The 27,250-nt window shown below is 44.5% G+C and overlaps 1 protein-coding gene across 2 annotated transcripts in view; it reads left to right on the forward strand.

The window, feature by feature from the left end:
• The window catches only part of LOC139577229 (adhesion G-protein coupled receptor V1-like), a 264,000-nt gene that overhangs the window by 213,024 nt on the left and 23,726 nt on the right, over positions 1-27,250 (forward strand). For both annotated transcript variants that reach the window (XM_071404189.1, XM_071404190.1), the window contains 2 exons: positions 1,292-1,449; positions 25,390-25,511. In XM_071404189.1, the coding sequence (XP_071260290.1) occupies positions 1,292-1,449; positions 25,390-25,511 (280 nt within the window). The remainder of the gene's footprint in view (positions 1-1,291; positions 1,450-25,389; positions 25,512-27,250) is intronic.

The raw sequence follows: 27,250 nt of genomic DNA on the forward strand, positions 1-27,250 counted from the left end.
TCGCTGTCTTTTTAGGCCTTATCAATAATGAATTGAATCTTGCTTACCGATCATGTTTGTCATGTCCCTGCTCAGCCATAATGTAATTTACAGTAGGCCTAGCTCCTATATCAGTGTGCATGCTATGTAGGCCTATATATTTCCATATTGAAGCCATGCAATTACTTACAACAATGTGGACTGCAAATAGGTTCAAGTTAACGTATTAAGCAAAGATGGGATAGGTCTACATTTTTCTATTTTCGCTTTTGAAAGCTGTTTAACTATAAGTGACTAACATTGGAATTGGAGTTGATTCAAAGTCAATACATAAAAGACCGTAAACACAACTTGAAGCAACCACATATTTAGTCATGGAGCAGGTTCTGATTGGCTAGTGAAGGGGTCAATCCTCGACACATACAATTTATTTATTAATCAATATCCAGCCATTTAGCACCACCGCCAGCACTGCACCCATCGTTCTTGCTTGTTAAATTATCAAAAAGATTTCTGACACACCCTTGAACTGATAGCACTACCGCCAGCGCTTAGATTGACCATTGCATTGGGTTTGTTAAGATAGAGCCCAGGATCAGTATTTGACCAGAGCTTGGAAGAGAAGTGTTAGATGTTTTATTTGAAGTGGTCAGTGACAGTGGTAGATCTGCCAGATAGTTCTAACCATTCCCTAACCGGCAGCAGAGACTACAGCAGTCCTGCCCTCTTGGCACGCTCTCCACCTCTCTGTCACTTTGGCACCCTGAAGACTGGAGAGAATACAAGCGAGGGCCAACAGAGCAGATATATCGACATAAAGCTCTAAAACAATAAGACACGTTAGTGTATTTAGATGTTATCCCCAGGTTGCTTCAAGGCTGAACTAGTGGTGAGAGGGAGGTTTAACTTCATGTTTGTACAGAAAGGAAATGTCTTTGAAGCTTGTTATTAACTGGGAATTCTGAGTGTGTTATGAAGGCTCAGATGTATTAGGGCCAAGATCCTGTTTAAGGATGTTGAAGCAACAAGATCTTTACCTACTGTAATGCAGCATAGTAAAAGAACATAGCTTATGTTTGCTCCTTTCCTTGGCGGTTTACTGCAAGTTTTTTTGTAATAACAACCCCCCATCTCTCTCTTTTCCCCTCCTCCTCTCTCTCTCTCTCTCACTCTCTCCCCCCCCTCTCTCTCCCTGCTCTCTCTCTTTCTTCCTACACCCCTCTCTCTCTTCTCTCCCTCCCCCCTCTCTCTCTTTCTCTCTCCCACCCCCTTTCTCTCTTTCTCTCCCCTGTCTCTCTCTCTCTCTCTGCAGGTGTTTCATTCCTAATATCTATGCTGCTCTGTGTACAGCAGCCCTGGTGCCTCTCATCTGCCTGGTTGGGGTACTGGTGGTGTTTATCCATGCCTACCAGGTCACACAGCAGTGGAAGGCCTACGACGACGTGTACCGCGGGCGCACCAACAGCTCAGGTATAGTACACACACACACATCTTCCAGCTATAGGGCATGGGTTGGAGCATAGCAGCAACCTCCATGTCCCGAGCAACCAGACCATGTCAGAACATCTAGCCAACTGCGTCGGTCTGTCTGTCTCTGTCGGACTACTGCACTATTGGAGTACCTGTCCTGTGACCATGTAGTAGTCATTCAGCGGTCTACAGTGTGTACAGTGGGCTCCAAAATTACTGCCACCCCTGACAGGCAATGCACAAACAATGCTTAAACAAATATAAACAATATAATTACAGAGAAACTCAAAATACCAACATGTGAGAAATACTGTACTTTATTAATGTTTCAATGGAACCAACCCCAAAAAATTTATTGATTTAATTAAAAAACAATGTCATCCAAATCAAGGTTTCACAATTAATGGCACCCTTAAAGATTATTGTAAATAACATCTACCAAAATTAAACCACAAATTAAATTCCACTTATTTAAGTTTATCTAAGTCTTAAGGAACAATTTTGAGCCATTACATCACTTCCTGTTTCACTAGGGTATAAAAATGAGGTAACACACATGCAATATCCCGCTGTCATCCATGAAGAAAAGAAAAGAACTGGCAGTTCAAACGAGACAGATGGTTGTAGACCTTCATAAATCTGGTAATGGCTACAAGAAGATCCACAAACGATTGAATATACCACTGAGCACTGTCAGGGCAATTATTTAAAAAATTATAAAGAAAAACCTCACGGGTAGAGGACGCAAATGCATTTTGCCCCCCAGGAAAGGGAGGAGGATGGTGAGGGAAGCAACAAAATCCCCCAAAATCACTGTGAAAGAATTACAGGCCTTGGTGGCATCTTGGGGTCACCAGGTTTCAAAAAGCACCATCAGATGCCACCTCCAAAACCACAGGCTCTTTGGAAGGGTTGCCAGAAGAAAGCCCTTTCTGACCCCAAGACACAGACGCAAGCCGTCATTTCAATTATGACTGGAAGAAGGTGTAGTAGTCTACAGTCTATAGTAGTCTGTAGTAGTCTATAGTAGTCATTCAGCTGGTCTACAGCGTGTAGTAGTCATTCAGCTGGTCTACAGCGTGTAGTAGTCATTCAGCTGGTCTCCAGCGTGTAGTAGTCATTCAGCTGGTCTACAGCGTGTAGTAGTCATTCAGCTGGTCTACAGTGTGTAGTAGTCATTCAGCTGGTCTACAGCGTGTAGTAGTCATTCAGCTGGTCTACAGTGTGTAGTAGTCATTCAGCTGGTCTACAGTGTGTAGTAGTCATTCAGCTGGTCTACAGCGTGTAGTAGTCATTCAGCTGGTCTACAGCGTGTAGTTGTCATTCAGCTGGTCTACAGTGTGTAGTAGTCATTCAGCTGGTCTACAGTGTGTAGTAGTCATTCAGCTGGTCTACAGTGTGTAGTAGTCATTCAGCTGGTCTACAGCGTGTAGTTGTCATTCAGCTGGTCTACAGCGTGTAGTTGTCATTCAGCTGGTCTACAGCGTGTAGTCAGCGTGTAGTAGTCATTCAGCTGGTCTACAGTGTGTAGTAGTCATTCAGCTGGTCTACAGTGTGTAGTAGTCATTCAGCTGGTCTACAGCGTGTAGTTGTCATTCAGCTGGTCTACAGTGTGTAGTAGTCATTCAGCTTGTAGGAGCTACAATGGCTGATCCCCCCCCCCTCCCTTTCAACCTAGTCCGAACTGGTTCATACTGCCCTGTCCTTTACCATCCAGAACAGCCTCAATATGATGGCTCTACTCTCCAGCCTCAATATGATGGCTCTACTCTCCAGCCTTAATATGATGGCTCTACTCTCCAGCCTCAATATGATGGCTCTACTCTCCAGCCTCAATATGATGGCTCTACTCTCCAGCCTCAATATGATGGCTCTACTCTCCAGCCTCAATATGATGGCTCTACTCTCCAGCCTTAATATGATGGCTCTGCTCTCCAGCCTCAATATGATGGCTCTACTCTCCAGCCTTAATATGATGGCTCTACTCTCCAGCCTCAATATGATGGCTCTACTCTCCAGCCTCAATATGATGGCTCTACTCTCCAGCCTTAATATGATGGCTCTGCTCTCCAGCCTCAATATGATGGCTCTACTCTCCAGCCTTAATATGATGGCTCTGCTCTCCAGCCTCAATATGATGGCTCTACTCTCCAGCCTTAATATGATGGCTCTGCTCTCCAGCCTCAATATGATGGCTCTGCTCTCCAGCCTCAATATGATGGCTCTACTCTCCAGCCTCAATATGATGGCTCTACTCTCCAGCCTTAGCGAAGACATCTCAACGGGACAGTGCCTTCTCATAACAACCAAGTAGGCATTGTGTGTTGTACAAAAATAAAAACATCAACAACAACAAGCAGCAGCAGCGTCTGGTTCCAAGGGGTTTCCTTGAAGAGCAACAGAGTGAGGAGAAGACAGCCTATAGCAATCTCACTCCTCAACAGAGAGAGCTCTATTCTTCCATCCCACCCACTCCAGCAACGCCCAGCACAGCCCGCATGGCTGGCTCATCCACAGATGGTGGGTAGGATGTCCTTGTTCCTCCAGCACTGGTAGCTTCCCTGAAAAGCCTGTGGAGCTTGTTTGTTACAACACACATCTAATCCCCAACCCAGGCTGCTGGACTATTTTTACTATGGCCTGCAAATCCACCCCACACACACATGCACACACACACACACACACACACCACTCATATCACAAACAAAGCAACCAAGCATCTGATCAGGCACAATAGGGCAGCCTTGATTAAAGCTTTATGCAACATGCACTTCAGTGCAAAACACATACAGTGCATTCAGAAAGTATTCAAACCCTTTGACTTTTTCCACATTTTGTTATGTTACAGCCTTATTCTAAAATGGATAACATATATTTTTTTCCCTCATCAATCTACACACAATACCCCATAATGACAAAGCAAAAACAGTTTTTTTTTTATTCTTGCAAAGTTATTTTTAAAAATGAAACAGAAATATCAGATTTACATAAGTATTCATGACCCTTTTGCTTTTGGCTCCTGAGTGGCGCAGCAGTCTAAGGCACTGCATCTCACTGCTAGAGGTGTCACTAAAGACCCTGGTTCAATCCCAGGCTGTATTACAACCAGCCGTTATTGGGAGTCCCATAGGGCAGCGCACAATTTGCCCAGCGTCATCCGGGTTAGGGTTTGTAAATAAGAATTTGTTGTTAACTGACGTGCCTAGTTAAATAAAGGTCAAATACATTATAAACAATTTTTATCAGTACTTTGTTGAAGCACCTCTGGCAGCGATTACAGCCTCGAGTCTTCTTGGGTATGACGCTACAAGCTTGGCACACCTGTATTTCCCATTATTCTCTGCAGATCCTCTTAAGCTCTGTCAGGTTGGATGGGAGCTTAGCTGCATAGCTATTTTCAGATCTTTCCAGAGATGTTCGATCAGGTTCAAGTCCGGGCTTTGGCTGGGCCATTCAAAGACATTCAGAGACTTGTTCCCGAAGCCACCCCTGCGTTGTCTTGGCAGTGTGCTGAGGGTCGTTATCCTGTTGGAAGGTGAACCTTCGCCCCAGTCTGAGGTCCTGAGCGCTCTGGAGCAGGTTTTCATCAAGGATCTCTTTGTACTTTGCTCCATCTTTCCCTTAATCCGGACTAGTCTCCCAGTCCCTGCCGCTGAAAAACATCCCCACAGCATGATGCTGTCACCACCATCCTCCAGACGTGACGCTTGGCATTCAAGCCAAACAGTTCAATCTTGGTTTCATCAGACCAGAGAATCTTGTTTCTCATGGTCTGAGAGTCCTTTAGGTATTTCAGTTTTTAAAATTGTAATAAATTTGCTAACATTTCTAAAAACCTGTTTTCGCTTCATTATGGGGTATTGTGTGTAGATCAATGAGGAAACTGTTTTATTTGATCCATTTTAGAAAAAGTCTGTAAAGTAAAATAATTTGGAAAATGTCAAGGGGTCTGAATATATTCCGAATGCACTGTACATACTGTAGGCTACTCACATGGATTTATGTACAGAGTGGGTAGAACGCAGTTCCTCACAAACATAACTTATTCAATACACCCACATACAGTGTGCACACACACACACACACACAATATCCCTGGCTTTTGTTTTTGTCCATCAGTATCATGAATCCAATCCCTCTCCATTATTACTAGATATCAGTTCATTAGACTCAGACTGGCTGTGTTATTAGGTATCAGTTCAGACTGGCTGTGTTACTAGGTATCAGTTCAGACTGGCTGTGTTACTAGGTATCAGTTCAGACTGGCTGTGTTACTAGGTATCAGTTCAGACTGGCTGTGTTACTAGATATCAGTTCAGACAGGCTGTGTTACTAGGTATCAGTTCAGACTGGCTGTGTTACTAGGTATCAGTTCAGACTGGCTGTGTTACTAGATATCAGTTCAGACTGGCTGTGTTACTAGGTATCAGTTCAGACTGGCTGTGTTACTAGGTATCAGTTCAGACTGGCTGTGTTACTAGGTATCAGTTCAGACTGGCTGTGTTACTAGGTATCAGTTCAGACTGGCTGTGTTACTAGGTATCAGTTCAGACTGGCTGTGTTACTAGGTATCAGTTCAGACTGGCTGTGTTACTAGGTATCAGTTCAGACTGGCTGTGTTACTAGGTATCAGTTCAGACTGGCTGTGTTACTAGGTATCAGTTCAGACTGGCTGTGTTACTAGGTATCAGTTCAGACTGGCTGTGTTACTAGGTATCAGTTCAGACTGGCTGTGTTACTAGGTATCAGTTCAGACTGGCTGTGTTACTAGGTATCAGTTCAGACTGGCTGTGTTACTAGGTATCAGTTCAGACTGGCTGTGTTACTAGGTATCAGTTCAGACTGGCTGTGTTACTAGGTATCAGTTCAGACTGGCTGTGTTACTAGGTATCAGGTCATTAAACTCTGGCTTTGTTTTTGGTCGCTCCCTCCAATGACAAAACAAAGCCTGAATTAGTGGCAGTCCTTTGTATGGCAAGCTGTCCATAGCCTCCCGCTGCACTGTGTGTTTCCACCGTAGAGCAGGCAGATCCACCGTCCCTCACAAACACACACACAAACACCCACACACACAACTACACCCCCATACACAGCCACATTGTGCTGTTTTGGCTGACTCAGCATGCCTCTGACACTGCAGCCGTCTGTTCCTCGGAGCTTAGCACCCTGATACCTGAGGGGCACACTATAGCACCCTCGCCAAGTACACACACCAGGGGAGGGGTAATAGCAGTACAGCGATGTCAGTAAACAGGTTTTCAACAGCCTCTAAAGCTCCTTATTTACGCTGGCTGGGAGAGAGAGGCATGGCTCACTCTATTAAAAGCAGCAGACTCATTGAGAGTGTGTAAGGCACAGACACAGAGGGCGGAGGTGTCCTTGAGGTGTGTCTGTGCGGGTGTGTGTGTGCACTTGTGTGTGTGCACTTGTGTGTGTTTGTGCACTTTTGTTTGTGTGTGTGTGTGGCTTGGAGTGTGTCCCTTGGAAGTTCCCTGCTGCAGGAGCCTGCTACACAGGAACAGAAGGTGACTCCATGCCCCCCTGCTCCCCAACCCCCAACTAATGTCCTTTAGAAAATAGAAAATCTTTCAAGCAAATGGAAAGAGGTTCAACTTCATCAAAGGTTTTGCATTCACCAGCCTTCTCATGAAGGACGATGATACAGAACATTTTCACAAAATGGCCCATTTCCTGCCTTGCCCCAGTCTCCCCTCCTACTACAGCTAATCCTAGCTTCAGTCCTCCTCAATGTTGTTTGCCAGTCAGTGCACTCATATGGTATCATGTTACCACGATTTCATTCTCTGGTGAACCCTCTTTTAATTCGCAAACACCATGCAAATAGCAAATACAGGCCTGTTTAAACACCATGCAAATACAGGCCTGTTTAAACACCATGCAAATACAGGCCTGTTTAAACCACATGCAAATACAGGCCTGTTTAAACCCCATGCAAATACAGGCCTGTTTAAACCACATGCAAATACAGGCCTGTTTAAACTCCATGCAGATACAGGCCTGTTTAAACCACATGCAAATACAGGCCTGTTTAAACACCAGCCTGTATAAAGAGGGCCACAGTCCTCACATGCTGGACTGTGGACACGACACAAAGCATTTTACTTTCCCTTGTAGACAGACATTACATTTCAATGTTGTGTTTTCATTGGATATAGTTCTAGTATTGTAGGCTATACGTTTTCTTCAGTAAGTCCCCCTGAAGCTCTTCTCTAGGCTCATCAGTTTCACATTTCAAGTTTAATTAGTTGTATGTATGTGACACATGGTATACACCGTCCCAAAAAAATGTGCAGTTTCCTTCTAGACAATGCTACAACAATAAGAATGAATAAAAGGTAAGAATACAAACTTAACGTAAATGGCTCAGTAGAATATATATTATTTTTTGCATAATACAGGAAGGCACAATTTCTAGTCCAATATTTACACATGTATTGGGGAATGAGGCATTGGGGGTCAAGTGTTTAAATTGTGCAGTATTTAGCGATCATAATAATAGTTGTGTGTGTGCGTGCTAAGGTGGGTGCTAAGGTGCGGAGAATCAGAGCAGGTGGTCAGTCCAGTTCAAGTGTTCAGCAGTCTGATGGCTTGTAGATAGAAGCTGTCTCTGAGCCTGTTGGCATCAGACCTCATGCTCCGATCCCGTCTGCCAGACGGTCAGGGAGAGAACTGCTCGTGGCTGGGGTGTGGGGGGTCATTGATGATGCTGCAGGCCTTCCTCAGGCACCGTTTCAAGTAGATGTCATGGATGGGTGGGAGCACGGTCCCAGTGATGTACTGGGCCGTCTTCTCCCTCTGGAGGGCCTTGCGGTAGTCCATGTCAAGTCCTTGGTGATGTGGACGCCAAGGAACTTAAAACTGCCGACTCTCTCTGCTGTAGTCCCGTTGATGTGGATCATCAGGATTTGGCCATTTGAGAATTGATGTGACAAAGTAGCTGCGGGCTCCACTACAAACAGACACAGATGGCACCCTATTCCCTATAGGGCCCATAGGGCTCTGGTCAAAAGTAGTGCACTATGTAGGGAATGCCATTTGGGACGGAGACACAGACATATTCCTGGTTGGTCTCCAACGTCTCTGTTTGGATGGGTCTGAGTCTATAGAGCCAAAGACTGTAGGAAGAGAAGCTGGCGAGGACGCCAAGACGGATTGTTATTTGTGCCCAGAGAGGCTTGATATGCATACATGTAGGTAACTGCCAAACAACGGAAACGCCAACGTGAAGTATCTTAAAGAGCATTGGGCCACCAGAACAGCTTCAATGTGCCTTGTCATAGATTGTGTCTGAAACTCTATTGGAGGGATGAGACACCATTCTTCCACGATAAATTCTGTGGATGGTTTTGTTGATGGTGGTGGAAAACAAGGTCTCTGTCAGCACAACAGAATCTCCCATAAGTATTCAATTAGGCTGAGATCCGGTGACTGAGATATACACACACACACATGCACACACACACACACACACATACAGTACATACACACACCCTTTTGACCCCTCTTTCAAAGTCACTGAGATATCTTCTTCTAGCCATGGTAGCCAAAATAATGGGCATCTGGACATTTTTATACATGACCCTAAGCATGATGGGATGTTAATTGCTTAATTAACTCAGGAACCACACCTGTGTTGAAGCACCTGCTTTCAATATACTTTGTTTCTCTCATTTACTTGTTTCTACAGTTACCTGTAGCTACTGTAGTAGAGAGAGAGGATGGTGTATTTTTATCAGTGGCCAGACAGAACACTAAAGCGCCCAGTTGAACGGCATTACGATGCCCCTGGGCTCTACGTGCAGATTAATACCACTAATGGTCTGCCCAGAGATTTGAGAGGAGGTGACAGCCACAATTTCCCTCTGCTCTTTTACCCTGATGGACAGTTACTGAGATAAACACATTGGGATGGATCTTAGACCATTCCTCCATACAGAGTCCTTCCAGATCATTGATAGCCTTCGTCTGGGCTTATGGACTGCCCTCTTCAATTCAAACCACAGGTTTTTTAATGGGTTTCAAGTCTGGAGACTGAGATGGCCATTGTAAAATGATGAATTTGTGGCCAATTAACCTTTTCTTTGTGGATTTTGATCTGTGCTTGGGGTTATTGTCTTGCTGGAAGATCCACTTGTGCCCAAGTTTCAGCCTCCTGGCAGAGGCAACCAGGTTTTGGGGAAACATTTCCTGGTACTGGTTAAAGTTCATGATGCCGTTGACCTTAACAAGAGCTCCAGGACCAGTGGAAGCAAAATAGCCCCATAACATCAACATTACTAGTTGACATTATGTATGGGGTTCTTTTCTGCTTATGCATTCTCATTTCGACGTAAAACCCACCACCGGTGTGCGTGGCCAAAGAGCTCTATTTTCATGTCATCTGATCAATGCACCGGTTCCAATCCAATCGCCAATGTCATTTAGCAAAATCCAGGCATGTACATTTGTTGGAATTGTATTAGTATAAAATAATATAATTTCCCAAAAATTTTTTGCATACAATATAGCTCAGTATTTGAATTATTTATTTTAAACAGTCATTTTTGCTCATTTTTATCAAAGATGTCAAAAATGTCGGACCCCACTGTATATCAAGAGTCCCTTACTGCTGTGCCACAGTACCTGAGTCACGAGGCAAGGTGTGCTTGCCAGACAATATGTACCTTTGATGCAATGACCAGTGTGCACCTTTAACTGTCAACATAGAGTAGCATGAGATGTGTTATTGTGCTCTGGCTTTATGGCACTGCTCCATGACTGCACTTTGAACTTCAACCTGAGCCTGCCAAGAATGAGGAAATAAACCAATAAATTCTAGATTATGTGTAGAATACGTTGATAGCAGCACAATCACATGTGCTTGTTTGAACACTTGATCCTTCTTGTTGATGTTTTGTTTTCATGTCCTTGAACTTCTGAGTTGTCTTTGGGGTGTGTTCATTAGTGCAAACAGTATCGAAACGGAAAACGTTTTGCCACAAAACAATTGTGTTTCTTAATGGACAAGTTCAATTTAGCCTGTCCTCGTTTCGGCCCTCTTGCCTCTGTTTTCAAGTGAATACACCCCATATGAGTCTGGGTCTGTTGATGCAGGCCCAATCTCTATTGATACTACACTACCCACAATTCCTCCTGCTACTGTAATTACTGTATATACCACAGCAATGACAGGATTCGGGGTGCAATCACTGGGCCTAGACAGGCTGTCACCAGCCATGGGAGGGGTCATCCAAACAGCAGACCACCTTTTAATCCCAAATTACAGCCCATGGTTACATACTCTGTTAACTAAGGGTATGGATGGATCAAATCTGTCCTCCCACCACTTCCCCTTGTACTGAGGCAGCAAACAGTTGGCCTCAACTTCCAGCTCACCTTATGTTTATGATATATTTTAATTAGGGCACTGTCAGACTTTCCAAGAGTATGAGGAACATTTACAACCATCTCTAGTGTTGATAATATGTTATGAAGTACAATGTTCAGTATCTTTTTATTATCTAATGTGGATTGCCTCCTTTCTTATCATTGCACGCTTAACAACACTTAACAACCTTGCTATTGGATTGCATGGGCAGAAGCTGCACAATGTTATCATTATATAATGTCATCTCAATGCTTCACACAGAATGGCTATGACTGACAGTTTGATTGCATAGGCTGATAAAAACAATAATACCATGGTGATGGTTGTGTTCCAAACCGATTGACCTTAGCAAAGGTCAGTGTTTATACATTACCAGTATATACTGCCAAACTCACTTCTTCCTGTTTTTTAAACAGTTATTTTTAGTCGATTCAAAGTGTTCTTTACTCACCAGAAGGATATTTTCCCACTAATGTTCTTCTCTGTATTTATTATCTCATTATTATACAGTACATGTTAGGAAGCCCCTGCTGATTATTTAAGAGAGAAGAGCCAACCAACAGTAGGTTAGATGTGCCTTCTAGAAGCCCACAGGGGGACTTGTGGGTCTGCCATGTAGATGTGATGACACGTTCCATTTCCCTCCTGGCTGACTCTTCCATGTTAACACAGCAGGCCTGTAGCCAGATCCTACTGGACTGCCCAGCCACAGGACTCACACAGGAAGGCTTGGGAGAGAGTTTTGCAAGACCATATACAGTGGGGCAAAAAAGTATTTAGTCAGCCACCAATTGTGCAAGTTCTCCCACTTAAAAAGATGAGAGATGCCTGTAATTTTCATCATAGGTACACTTCAACTATGACAGACAAAATGAGGGAAGAAATCCAGAAAATCACATTGTAGGATTTTTTATGAATTTATTTGCAAATTATGGTGGAAAATAAGTATTTGGTCACCTACAAACAAGCAAGATTTCTGGCTCTCACAGACCTGTAACTTCTTCTTTAAGAGGCTCCTCTGTCCTCCACTCGTTACCTGTATTAATGGCACCTGTTTGAACTTGTTATCAGTATAAAAGACACCTGTCCACAACCTCAAACAGTCTCACTCCAAACTCCACTATGGCCAAGACCAAAGAGCTGTCAAAGGACACCAGAAACAAAATTGTAGACCTGCACCAGGCTGGGAAGACTGAATCTGCAATAGGTAAGCAGCTTGGTTTGAAGAAATCAACTGTGGGAGCAATTATTAGGAAATGGAAGACATACAAGACCACTGATAATTTCCCTCGATCTGGGGCTCCACGCAAGATCTCACCCCGTGGGGTCAAAATGATCACAAGAACGGTGAGCAAAAATCCCAGAACCACACGGGGGGACCTAGTGAATGACCTGCAGAGAGCTAGGACCAAAGTAACAAAGCCTACCATCAGTAACACACTACGCCGCCAGGGACTCAAATCCTGCAGTGCCAGACGTGTCCCCCTGCTTAAGCCAGTACATGTCCAGGCCAGTCTGAAGTTTGCTAGAGAGCATTTGGATGATCCAGAAGAAGATTGGGAGAATGTCATATGGTCAGATGAAACCAAAATATAACTTTTTTGGTAAAAACTCAACTCGTCGTGTTTGGAGGACAAAGAATGCTGAGTTGCATCCAAAGAACACATTTTACATTTACATTTAAGTCATTTAGCAGACGCTCTTATCCAGAGCGACTTACAAATTGGGATTGGGAACACCATACCTACTGTGAAGCATGGGGGTGGAAACATCATGCTTTGGGGCTGTTTTTCTGCAAAGGGACCAGGACGAATGATCCGTGTAAAGGAAAGAATGAATGGGGCCATGTATCGTGAGATTTTGAGTGAAAACCTCCTTAAATCACCAAGGGCATTGAAGATGAAACGTGGCTGGGTCTTTCAGCAATGATCACAAACACACCGCCCGGGCAATGGAGGAGTGGCTTCGCAAGAAGCATTTCAAGGTCCTGGAGTGGCCTAGCCAGTCTCCAGATCTCAACCCCATAGAAAATCTTTGGAGGGAGTTGAAAGTCCGTGTTGCCCAGCAACAGCCCCAAAACATCACTGCTCTAGAGGAGATCTGCATGGAGGAATGGGCCAAAATACCAGCAACAGTGTGTGAAAACCTTGTGAAGACTTACAGAAAACGTTTGACCTCTGTCATTGCCAACAAAGGGTATATAACAAAGTATTGAGAAACTTTAGTTATTGACCAAACACTTATTTTCCACCATAATTTGCAAATAAATTCATTAAAAATCCTACAATGTGATTTTCTGGATTTTTTTTCTCATTTTGTCTGTCATAGTTGAAGTGTACCTATGATGAAAATTACAGGCCTCTCTCATCTTTTTAAGTGGGAGAACTTGCACAATTGGTGGCTGACTAAATACTTTTTTGCCCCACTGTACACACAACCATACATGAACGCACACACAACCACGCACATAACCACGCACACACAAACGATCAATTCATAACCACCGTATTACTCAAAGGGTAGGTGTGTTGCGTTGTGACAGCTGGTGACCCCTCTGTGACCCGTACTCCACACAGTTTGTCTTCTCACACTGAGAAGCCTGTCACTCCAAATATACAGGGGTGCTTTTTCTCTTCTGATCTTGCCCAGGAAAGGGATCCCTCCCTATTTTCCTCTGGAGACTGTTTAACACAATCCTTTTGGATAGAAGTGGGCACTTTGTGTTGGTATCACTCTATTCCATAACATAATTTGTGCATTCCAGGGAGAGAGAGTGAGAGGGAGAGACGGAGAGAGTGAGAGGGAGAGACGGAGAGAGTGAGAGGGAGAGACGGAGCGAGTGAGAGGGAGAGACGGAGCGAGTGAGAGGGAGAGACGGAGCGAGTGAGAGGGAGAGAGTGAGAGGGAGAGACTGAGAGAGTGAGAGGGAGAGACGGAGAGAGTGAGAGGGAGAGACGGGGAGAGTGAGAGGGAGAGACGGAGAGAGTGAGAGGGAGAGACAGAGAGAGTGAGAGGGAGAGACGGGGAGAGTGAGAGGGAGAGACGGGGAGAGTGAGAGGGAGAGAGTGAGAGGGAGAGACGGAGAGAGTGAAAGGGAGAGACGGAGAGAGGGAAGGCTCTGGATAAGCGCGGCTGCTAAATGACTAAAATGTAAGCATGAAGGAAGTGTGAGTTTAAGAGGGGGGAGATCAGAAGAGAGTAGAAAGACATCAACGCAGTGATAGACTGTTCTCCACTGTGTTATGTTGTGCCGTGCTGCTCCGCTAATCTGAGTCTTCCATTCGCCACTTTCTCCGTGCTCCTCCTCATCACCTCTCCATATCACAAAGCTCTGTGACACATCACACACAACTCCACCCCGGCTAGCTAACACACCGCCTCCATTATGGTAATGGGGCTTTATTAGCCTGGGCCTGGCTAGCTAACACACCGCCTCCATTATGGTAATGGGGCTTTATTAGCCTGGGCATGGCTAGCTAACACAGCCTCCATAATGGTAACGGGGCTTTATTAGCCTGGGCCTGGCTAGCTAACACAGCCTTCATAATGGTAACGGGACTTTATTAGCCTGGGCCTGGCTAGCTAACACAGCCTCCATAATGGTAATGGGACTTTACTAACCTGGGCCTGGCTAGCTAACACACAGCCTCTATAATGGTAATGGGACTTTACTAACCTGGGCATGGCTAGCTAACACAGCCTTCATAATAGTAATGGGACTTTACTAACCTGAGCATGGATAGCTAACACAGCCTCCATAATGGTAATGGGACTTTACTAACCTGGGCCTGGCTAGCTAACACACAGCCTCTATAATGTTAATGGGACTTTACTAACCTGGGCATGGCTAGCTAACACACAGCCTCTATAATGGTAATGGGACTTTACTAACCTGGGCATGGCTAGCTAACACACAGCCTCTATAATGGTAATGGGACTTTACTAACCTGGGCATGGCTAGCTAACACACAGCCTCTATAATGGTAATGGAACTTTACTAACCTGAGCATGGATAGCTAACACAGCCTCCATAATGGTAATGGGACTTTACTAACCTGGGCCTGGCTAGCTAACACACAGCCTCTATATTGGTAATGGGACTTTACTAACCTGGGCATGGCTAGCTAACACAGGCTTCATAATGGTTATGGGACTTTACTAACCTGAGCATGGATAGCTAGCACACAGCCTCTGTGTTCTCAACAAGTGTTCTCAACAAGCTAGGACAGCCGCTAAAGGATACCTGTAAATGTCAGATCTCTCTTTCTCTTTTCCTCTCTGTGTGTTCCTGGGTCAGTGTGATTCTGGGTCAGTTCAGCATTTTCCTCACTAATGGTTCAGGTTAGGATCTAGCTGATCCTAGATCTGTACTTAGAGGAAACTTCAACCAATGGTGTAGGGGAGCAGGTTTAGAAAGCTGTATGCCTCAGCTGAGAGTGGTTCAAGGCCAGTGCACATGGTTTAGGAGACACACTCCCTCTCTCTGACCTCCTCGAGCATGCTGAAATCAATGCTTTTAGTTTCACTGTAGATCTGCTTCAAATCTCTAGCGAACCCCTGAGACTAACGCACATACACACACATCGTTCTCGGCGCGCCTTCCTTTTTCCCCCCACATTCGGACTGAAGACTTTCAAATCGCTTTGAGCCCCTGTACCAGCTGTCTTCTGCCGGGGGCTTGGGTGTTCCCTCCATGGCTGTGGATGCTCTTCCAGCTACCTCTCCCTGTCCTAGTCAATCAACTGCCTGTGCACAGCCTGGACCACCGCTGCCCCCTCCGCTGGGCCGTAATCTCTGGATCAGCTCTGTCCCTTTGGCTGCTGTGGCCTGCACGCAGCTGGTGTCTCTGCAGCCCTCAGGTGAGTTTTGTGGCTCTGGCAGAGGCCAGATCATTCCGGCAACTGTGATAGGGGTTCGATGGTGAGGCATATATCTGTACCTGTGGCAAAGGCTGTGTTTTCCTGGGGCAAAAGTTCAGTATATCACCAGGTTGCTTCCCGAGGCTATGAGTCAGTCACCGGGGGGTGATACTGTCATTGTTCATGTGGGGTCTCCACTTGACACCAACAAATGCCCCATAATATTTGGCCCTCTGCCCTCCCTAAATCGTGGCATGTAACAGTTCAGCAGACTTTTAGCTTTCCATAACTGGCTACGAGACTAGTGCAGCTCTGTGGGTGTAACATTTATTGACAATTTTGTTACCTTCTGGAAACAAAGCTCTGGAAACAAAGCTCATATTATAAGGAGGATGGTATGCGCCCAAATAATTTGACAGAATTATAAGGCTGCGTTGAGACAATGACTTATCAATGACCCAAGTCCAGCTCATTTAATCCCTACCATTGTGTCGCTGAGTTCTCATAATGCTTCAGCAAATAAACATTATCTTAGGGGCGCTGGTAGACACCATGTAAGTAACCTAAAGTGTATCTCTCTTACTGCCCTGAATACCTCTGTTGATCCTACAGCTATTGTACATTTACATTTAAGTCATTTAGCAGACACTCTTATCCAGAGCGACTTACAAATTGGAAAGATCATACATATTCATCCTGGTCCCCCCGTGGGGAATGAACCCACAACCCTGGCGTTGCAAGCGCCATGCTCTACCAACTGAGCCACACAGGACCACTACTGTATGCAGTAATCATGTGCCTATGAACCAGAGTAATACTGTTAGCACTGAGGTGGTGTGCCCTAGTAGGAAGTCCACTGTGTGAAACTCACCCTGGAAATATACAAATATTTATTTTTATTTCACCTTTATTTAACCAGGTAGGCCAGTTGAGAACAAGTTCTCATTTACAACTGCCACCTGGCCAAGATAAAGCAAAGCAGTGCGACAAAAACAATAACACAAAGTTACACATGGGATAAACAAACGTACAGTCAATAACACAATAGAAAAATCTGTATACAGTGTGTGCAAATGAAGTAAGGAGGTAAGGCAATAAATAGGCCATAGTGGCGAAGTAATTACAATTTAGCAATTAACACTGGAGTGATAGATGTGCAGATGAGGATGTGCAAGTAGAAATACTGGTGTGCAAAAGAGCAGAACAACAAATATGGGGATGAGGTAGGTAGTTGGTTGGATATGGGATATTTACAGATGGGCTATGTACAGCTGCAGTGATCGGTAAGCTGCTCTGACAGCTGATGCATAAAGTTAGTGAGGGAGGGAGATAACGAGGCATGAGGTCAATATCCTTCCAGGATACCCGGGCCAGGTCGATTAGAAAGGCCTGCTTGTAGAAGTGTTTCAGGGAGCGTTTGACAGTGATGAGGGGTGATCGTTTGACCGACGACCCATGACAGACGCAGCCAATGAGGCAGTGATCGCTTAGATCCTGGTTGAAAACAGCAGAGGTGTATTTAGAGGGCAAGTTGGGCAGGATGATATCTATGAGGGTGCCCATGTTTACAGATTTAGGGTTGTACCTGGTAGGTTCCTTGATTATTTGTGTGAGATTGAGGGCATCTAGCTTAGATTGTAGGACGGCCGGGGTGTTAAGCATGTCCCAGTTTAGGTCACCTAACAGTACGAACTTTGACGATAGAATGGGGGCAATCAATTCACATATGGTGTCCAGGGCACAGCTGGGAGCTGAGGGGGGTCTATAACAAGCGGCAGCAGTGAGGGACTTATTTCTGGAGAGATGGATTTTTAAAAGTAGAAGCTCGAACTGTTTGGGCATAGACCTGGATAGTATGACCGAACTCTGCAGGATATCTCTACAGTAGATTGCAACTCCGCCCCCTTTAGCAGTTCTATCTTGACATAAAATGTTTTAATTGGAGATGGAATGTCAGAATTTTTGGTGGCCTTCCTAAGCCAAGATTTAGACACGGCTAGGACATAAGGTTTGGCGGAGTGTGCTAAAGCTGTGAATAAAGCAAACTTAGGGAGGAGGCTTCTGATGTTAACATGCATGAATGAAATAACCAGAGCATGTCTACCTCTGCTAAGCTTCCCAGTAAAGCCAGAAAAACAATCAAGCATCCCAGAAGAGTGTTAAAAATAGCCCACATTAACATATGTAGTTTAAGAAACAAGGTTCATGAAATCAATAATTTGCTAGTAACAGATGACATTCATATTCTGACTATCTCTGAAACTCACTTAGATAATACCTTTGATGATACAGTGGTAGCAATACATGGTTATAAAATCTACAGAAAATACAGAAATGCCAAAGGTGAAGGTGTGCCTGATTATATTCAGAACCACATTCCGGTAAAGCTTAGAGAGGATCTCATGTTAAATACTGTTGAAGTGATATGGCTACAGGTTAATCTGCCTCACATGAAGCTCATTCTGGTGGGAAGCTGTTATAGACCACCAAGTGCTGACAGTCAGTATCTGGATAATATGTGAAAATGCTTGATAATGTATGTGATATCAATAGAGAGGTATACTTTCTGGATGATTTAAATATTTACTGGCTTTCATCAGGCTGCCCACTCAAGAGAAAGCTTCAAACTGTAACTAGTCCCTGCAACCTGACTCAGGTTAACAGCACAGGAATGAAATCATCAACATGTATTGATCATATCTTAACTAATGCTGCAGAAATGTGTTTGAAAGCAGTATCCAAATCCATCATATCTAGTGATCACAATATAGTAGCCATATCTAGGAAAACCAAAGTTCCAAAGGCTGGGCCTAATATTGTGTATAAGAAGTCATACAAAAAGTTTTGTAGTGATTCCTATGTTGTAGATGTGAAGAATATTTGTTGGTCCGTGGTGTGTAATGAGGAGCAACCAGACGCTGCACTTGACACATTTATGAAATTGCTTATCCCAGTTACTAATAAGCATGCACCCATTAAGAAAATGACTGAAAACTGTTAAATTCCTGTGGATTGATGAGGAATTGAAAATGTGTATGCTTGAGAGGGATGAGGCAAAAGAAATTTCAAATAGGTTCTGGCTGCACAAACGATTGGCAAACGTACTGTAAATTGAGAAATCGTGACTAAACTGAATAAAAAGAAGAAGAAACTGCACTATGAAATAAAGATAAATTACATAAAGAATGATAGTAAGAAGCTTTGGAGCACTTTAAATTACATTTTGGGAAAAAGGGCAAACTCAGCTCCATCATTCATTGAATCAGATGGCTCATTCATCACAAAACCCACTCTTATTGCCCACTACTCTAATTATTTTTGGATTGGCAAGATTAGCAAACTTAGGCATGACATGCCAGCAACAAACGCTGACACTACATATCCAAGTATATCTGACCAAATTATGAAAGACAAGCCTTGTAATTTTAAATTCTGTAAAGGAAGTGTGGAAGAGGTGAAAAAAGTATTATTGTCTATCAACAATGACAAGCCACCGGGGTCTGATAACAAATTACTGAGGATAATAGCAGACAATAGGCAAAACCCATTCTTCAAGGCAAAACTGCTCCAGCTCCTTTAAGTTGGATGGGTTCCGCTGGTGTACAGCGAATCTTTAAGTCATACCACAGATTCTCAATTGGATTGACGTCTGGGCTTTGACTAGGCCATTCCAAGACATTTAAATGTTTCCCCTTAAACCACTCGAGTGTTGCTTTAGCAGTATGCTTAGGGTTATTGTCCTGCTGGAAGGTGAACCTCCGTCCCAGTCTCAAATCCCTGGAAGACTGAAACAGGTTTCCCTCAAGAATTTCCCTGTATTTAACGCCATCCAACATGCATTCAATTCTGACCAGTTTCCCAGTCCCTGCCGATGAAAAACATCCCCACAGCATGATGCTGCCACCACCATGCTTCACTGTGGGGATGGTGTTTTTGTGGTGATGTGAGGTGTTGGGTTTGCGCCAGACGTTTTCCTTGATGGCCAAAAAGCTACATTTTAGTCTCATCTGACCAGAGTACCTTCTTCCTTATGTTTGGGGAGTCTCCCACATGCCGTTTGCCAAACATGTTTGCTTATTTTTTTCTGGACACTTCCATAAAGCTCAGCTCTGTGGAGTGTACGGCTTAAAGTGGTCCTATGGACAGATACTCCAATCTCCGCTGTGGAGCTTCAGGGTTATCTTTGGTCTCTTTGTTGCCTCTCTGATTACTGCCCTCCTTGCCTGGTCCATGAGTGTTGGTGGGCAGCCCTCTCTTGGCAGGTTTGTTGTGGTGCCATATTCTTTCCAGATTTTTACATTGTCAGCTCTGGGATTCGATCTTGCAACCTTCCGGTTACTAGTCCAACGCTCTGACCACTAGGCTACCTGCTGCCCCAAATCAGATCATGTGACACTTAGATTGCACAAAGGTGGACTTAATTAATTAAATAATGTGACTTCTGAAGGTAATTGGTTGCACCAGATCTTATTTAGGGGCTTCATAGGAAAGGGGGTGAATACATATACACGCACCACTTTTTTTTTAATTACATTTTTTGAAACAAGTTATTTTTTTCATTTCACTTCACCAATTTGGCTATTTTGTGGATGTCCATTATATGAAATCCAAATAAAAATCAATTTAAATTACAGGTTGTAATGCCACAAAATAGGAACAATACCAAGGGGGGTGAATACTTTTACAAGGCACTGTAGCTGCTGCCTTGGTGGCAGCTAATGGGTATCCATAATAAATACAAATACATTTACACACACACACACAGACTCTCACACACACTCAGGTGCAGGTCATTTGATAGACTCTAACTAAAATATTGCCTATCAACATGCTGCAGATTTTTTGGAGGCATGCTTCAATGCTATCCACCAAATGAATACGCCGCTGCCATTGATATTCAAACTCTTTTGTTCGGAGTGCATTTTGGAGGTTAGTCTCATTCAGTGCCTTTTTGGACCAGATGCAATTTGGACAAGAGTGGATACTTTCTGGGCCAAACTCAACAGCCCTGTCATTATGCAGTCGCTCTTTGTGCTCCCTGTGGCTAACACGCTAGGTATTAATGAGCACAGAGACAAAACACTCTCTCGCTCTCTCCATATCTTCCTCCCTCTCCCTTTCTACCTCTCTTCACCGCTTCCTCTTTCTCTCTATCTCCATCTCTTCCCCTCTCTCTCTCTCTTGCTGTATCGATGCACTGCACCTTTTAATGACTCAGCCCTCTCTTGGCTCCTGAATGTGAGTTCTTGTTTTGTTTGTCGCCCTAATTAATAGACTGCATAAGACGTGGAGGGTCAAAGAGGAGGATCAGGCCTGCTAATATAGAGGAGGATCAGGCCTGCTAATATAGTGGAGGTTCAGCCCTGCTAATATAGAGGAGGTTCAGCCCTGCTAATATAGAGGAGGTTCAGGCCTACTAATATAGAGGGGGTTTAGGCCTGCTAATATAGTGGAGGATCAGGCCTGCTAATATAGTACAGGTTCAGGCCTGCTAATATAGAGGAGGTTCAGGCCTGCTAATATAGAGGAGGTTCAGGTCTGCTAATATAGAGGGGGTTCAGGCCTGCTAATATAGTGGAGGTTCAGGCCTGCTAATATAGAGGAGGTTCAGGTCTGCTAATATAGAGGGGGTTCAGGCCTGCTAATATAGTGGAGGTTCAGGCCTGCTAATATAGAGGAGGTTCAGGCCTGCTAATATAGAGGAGGATCAGGCCTGCTAATATAGAGGAGGTTCAGGCCTGCTAATATAGAGGGGGTTCAGGCCTGCTAATATAGAGGAGGTTCAGGCCTGCTAATATAGAGGAGGTTCAGGCCTACTAATATAGAGGGGGATCAGGCCTGCTAATATAGAGGGGGTTCAGGCCTACTAATATAGAGGGGGTTCAGGCCTGCTAATATAGAGGAGGTTCAGGCCTGCTAATATAGAGGAGGTTCAGGCCTGCTAATATAGAGGAGGTTCAGGCTTGCTAATATAGTGGAGGATCAGGTCTGCTAATATAGAGGAGGATCAGGCCTGCTAATATAGAGGAGGTTCAGGCCTGCTAATATAGAAGAGGATCAGGCCTGCTAAAATAGTGGAGGATCAGGCCTGCTAATATAGAGGAGGTTCAGGCCTGCTAATATAGAGGAGGTTCAGGCCTGCTAATATAGAGGAGGATCAGGCCTGCTAATATAGTGGAGGATCAGGCCTGCTAATATAGAGGAGGTTCAGGCCTGCTAATATAGAAGAGGAAGGCCTGCTAAAATAGTGGAGGATCAGGCCTGCTAATATAGAGGAGGTTCAGGCCTGCTAATATAGAGGAGGATCAGGCCTGCTAAAATAGTGGAGGATCAGGCCTGCTAATATAGTGGAGGATCAGGCCTGCTAATATAGTGGAGGTTCAGGCCTGCTAATATAGTGGAGGTTCAGGTCTGCTAATATAGAGGAGGTTCAGGCCTGCTAATATAGTGGAGGATCAGGCCTGCTAATATAGTGGAGGATCAGGCCTGCTAATATAGAGGAGGTTCAGGCCTGCTAATATAGTGGAGGATCAGGCCTGCTAATATAGAGGAGGTTCAGGCATGCTAATATAGAGGGGGTTCAGGCCTGCTAATATAGAGGGGGTTCAGGCCTGCTAATATAGAGGAGGATCAGGCCTGCTAATATAGAGGAGGTTTAGGCCTGCTAATATAGAGGGGGTTCAGGCCTGCTAATATAGAGGAGGATCAGGCCTGCTAATATAGAGGAGGTTTAGGCCTGCTAATATAGAGGGGGTTCAGGCCTGCTAATATAGAGGGGGTTCAGGCCTGCTAATATAGAGGGGGTTCAGGCCTGCTAATATAGAGGGGGTTCAGGCCTACTAATATAGAGGGGGTTCAGGCCTGCTAATATAGAGGGGGTTCAGGCCTGCTAATATAGAGGAGGTTTAGGCCTGCTAATATAGAGGGGGTTCAGGCCTACCAATATAGAGGGGGTTCAGGCCTGCTAATATAGAGGGGGTTCAGGCCTGCTAATATAGAGGAGGATCAGGCCTGCTAATATAGTGGGGGTTCAGGCCTACTAATATAGAGGAGGATCAGGCCTGCTAATATAGTGGAGGATCAGGCCTGCTAATATAGTGGAGGTTTAGGCCTGCTAATATAGAGGGGGTTCAGGCCTGCTAATATAGAGGGGGTTCAGGCCTGCTAATATAGAGGGCGTTCAGGCCTGCTAATATAGTGGAGGATCAGGTCTGCTAATATAGAGGAGGATCAGGCCTGCTAATATAGAGGAGGATCAGGCCTGCTAATATAGAGGAGGTTCAGGTCTGCTAATATAGAGGGGGTTCAGGCCTGCTAATATAGAGGGGGTTCAGGCCTACTAATATAGAGGGGGTTCAGGCCTACTAATATAGAGGGGGTTCAGGCCGGCTAATATAGAGGGGGTTCAGGCCTACTAATATAGAGGGGGATCAGGCCTGCTAATATAGAGGGGGTTCAGGCCTACTAATATAGAGGGGGTTCAGGCCTACTAATATAGTGGAGGATCAGGCCTGCTCTGAGAAGGGTTCTATTCCAGTGCTCAGCCATAGCCATGGTTCTCCTGTCCGTCTGTCTTTCTAAAGAAGTCAGGGCCCGAGTCTGACAGGGTTAGAGATATGGGTACGATGTGCCATATCCTGTCCAGTATATCATATCCCTGGTATAGCATCTCCCTGGTATAGCATCTACCTGGTATAGCATCTCCCTGGTATAGCATCTACCTGGTATAGCATCTCCCTGGTATATCATTACCCTGGTATAGCATCTCCCTGGTATAGCATCTCCCTGGTATATCATTACCCTGGTATAGCATCACCCTGGTATATTATCTACCTGGTATATCATTACCCTGGTATAGCATCTCCCTGGTATAGCATCACCCTGGTATATTATCTACCTGGTATATCATTACCCTGGTATAGCATCTCCCTGGTATAGCATCACCCTGGTATAGCATCTCCCTGGTATAGCATCATCCTGGTATATCATTACCCTGGTATAGCATCTCCCTGGTATAGCATCACCCTGGTATATTATCTACCTGGTATATCATTAACCTGGTATAGCATCACCCTGGTATATTATCTACCTGGTATAGCATCACCCTGGTATATTATCTACCTGGTATATCATTAACCTGGTATAGCATCACCCTGGTATATTATCTACCTGGTATAGCATCACCCTGGTATATTATCTACCTGGTATAGCATCTCCCTGGTATGGCATCACCCTGGTATATTATCTACCTGGTATATCATTACCCTGGTATAGCATCTCCCTGGTATGGCATCACCCTGGTATATTATCTACCTGGTATATCATTACCCTGGTATAGCATCTCCCTGGTATAGCATCTCCCTGGTATATCATTACCCTGATATAGCATCTCCCTGGTATATACTTACCCTGGTATATCATTACCCTGGTATAGCATCTCCCTGGTATAGCATCTCCCTGGTATATCATTACCCTGGTATAGCATCTCCCTGGTATAGCATCTCCCTGGTATATCATTACCCTGGTATAGCATCTCCCTGGTATATCATTACCCTGGTATATCATTACCCTGGTATAGCATCTCCCTGGTATATCATTACCCTGGTATAGCATCTCCCTGGTATAGCATCTACCTGGTATATCATTACCCTGGTGTAGCATCTCCCTGGTATATCATTACCCTGGTATAGCATCTCCCTCGTATATCATTACCCTGGTATATCATTACCCCGGTATAGCATCTACCTGGTATATTATCTACCTGGTATATCATTACCCTGGTATAGCATCTCCCTGGTATATTATCTACCTGGTATATCATTACCCTGGTATAGCATCTCCCTGGTATAGCATCTCCCTGGTATATCATTACCCTGGTATAGCATCTCCCTCGTATATCATTACCCTGGTATATCATTACCCTGGTATAGCATCTCCCTGGTATATCATTACCCTGGTATAGCATCTCCCTGGTATAGCATCTCCCTCGTATATCATTACCCTGGTATAGCATTACCCTGGTATAGCATCTCCCTGGTATATAATTACCCTGGTATATCATTACCCTGGTATAGCATCTCCCTGGTATAGCATCTCCCTCGTATATCATTACCCTGGTATAGGATCTCCCTGGTATAGCATCTTCCTGGTCAAGCATCACCCTGGTATATAATCTACCTGGTTTGTCTCTGTCCCCTATCTGTTTTGGTCGGTTCTGTCCTTATAAAAAGTGGGTTACCAGGACCACTCACTTTCAGGTCCTACCAGCATGTGTAGGGACTACTTACAGCCCAGTCTTAGCTGAGCACTTGGCACAGCGTCCAGTCAGTGCGTGTGTGCGTTCGTGGGTGTAGGAGTGTGTTCGTGCGTGGAGACAGGTTTACTGTATGAGGCAGCCCTGTGCCAGGATCTGTGACCTACAGTAAAGCCTCCAGATTAAGAGTGGCTTCATTTAACCAGCCCTAAGGGCCTGGTCTCAGCCCGCTGCCCCGGGCCCAGCTCACTACAATATACTGGGCCACAGCCAGGCCTGGACAGAGAGCAGATATCATTTAGAACACTGAACTTTTGGGAAAAACTCCCAATTTCTGATTGTCATAGGTTAAAAATAATGTATTCATTCTAAGAATGTCATTATATGGGTGTGTGTTAACTGTGTATTAGAGTAACTCTGCGCTGTTGTGTGTGTTTCAGAGGTGCCCATGGTGCTGTACCTGTTTGCCCTGGTGTCCCTGGTGTTGCTGTGGGCAGGACTACACATGGGCTACAGATACCTGTGGATGCTCATCCTCTATGTCATCTTCAACCTCCTGCTGGTAAGATATCATCATTGTGTGTGTCTTATTGACTCTCTATTTCTGTCAAAACTTAAGGAAAATCTTTCTTAGTTTTGTAAATGTTACAACAGCACTCCAGCAACTTCCTAGATACTTGAGATGCCAGATATGTAGACATTGGCGTAATAACTCTCCTCAGGTTCAGTAACTCGCCTCAGGTTTGTTTTTGCCAGTGTGTGTGAGTTCAGAATAGCCTCTCTCCTTCTCAAAGCTCTTAGCTCTCTGGAGGCACACCTGTACTAAGTATTGATCCCTTAAAGGGACACACACACACACACACACACACGAGGGGCCCAACAGTGCAGTGGCTTAAAGGGATATTTTGGCAATGAGGCCCTTTATCTACTTCCCCAGAATCAGATGGACTCATGGATACCATTTTTATGTCTTTGCTTGCGGTTTGAAGGAAGTTGCTAACCATCGCTAGCACAATTGCTAACTAGCATTAGCACAATGCCTAGAAGTCTAGCTAACAGATACCCATAGACTTCCAGTCATTATGATAACGCTAGTTAGCATTGGCTAGTGAAACTACCTCTAACATTCTTGATACTGGACACAGAGACATAAAAATGGTGTCCACTAGTACATCTGACTCTGGGGAAGTAGATAAAGGGCATTTTAAGTATCATTTTAAGCCACTGCACTGTTGGGGCCCTCGTGTGTGTGTGTGTGTGTGTGTGTGTGTGTGTGTGTGTGTGTGTGTGTGTGTGTGTGTGTGTGTGTGTGTGTGTGTGTGTGTGTGTGTGTGTGTGTGTGTGTGTGTGTGTGTGTGTGTGTGTGTATGCGCGCGTGCGTGCGTGTTGGTCAATTGATGTGTGTGGGCGTGTGCCTGCGTGCCTTGATGTGTGTGCTTGCATAAGTGTGTGTGTGTGTGATGAAGGGTGTTCAAGTTGCCTTTGAAGCCAACCTTTTGATGTCTGGCCCTGCCAGTGTGAGCTCTATTTGAGTGAAGATAGCATGAGGACTATCGTAGATACCGTATCTCCAGAGAGTGGAGGCCAGACCGCTCTCTCAGTACTCTTAGTACAGAGTGGGAATGCATATCAGAGAGGGTGAGACTGAGAGAGGAGACGGGGCCATTTGTAAGATGGAGAGAACTTAATCATCAGGTACTTCTGTACAGCATTGTATGATCTACAGCCACTAGTACTTAACATCTTGTTTAGTAACGGTTGCATAACTGACAATGTGCTGAAAGATGAAACTATTAATGCCTACTTCATTGTCTGTTGCTAGTTGAGGGTAGATTCCACACACACACACAGGGTGTATAATTTGAAATATATATTTTTTTACAACATTCGAACGATTGTTGCATTAGGTAGGCAGTGGACTGGACAGCGGCATAATTGTTATTTTAGACCAGTCCTTGTGAATGTCTCTGTTAGCTGTCAATTTTTCTCCCAGACGTCATTTGTCCATTAAGTGTGTCACACAGGTCTGTGGCTCTATGTAGATGATCCCCGGCTCAATAAACTGCAGACATCAAAATCAAATCAAATTCTATTAGTCACATGCGCCGAATACAACAGGTATAGACCGTTGATAGATAAGAATGAGAGATAAAAGTAAGAAGTAATTAAAGAGCAGCAGTAAAAATGTACAATATATACAGGGGGGTGCCGGTACAGAGTCAATGTGCGAGGGCACCGGTTAGTTGAGGTAGTATATACATATAGGTAGAGTTATTAAAGTGACTATGCATAGATAATAAC

This window comes from Salvelinus alpinus, chromosome 5 (genome assembly GCF_045679555.1).
Source record: "Salvelinus alpinus chromosome 5, SLU_Salpinus.1, whole genome shotgun sequence".
In the NCBI taxonomy this organism is placed as follows: domain Eukaryota; kingdom Metazoa; phylum Chordata; class Actinopteri; order Salmoniformes; family Salmonidae; genus Salvelinus; species Salvelinus alpinus.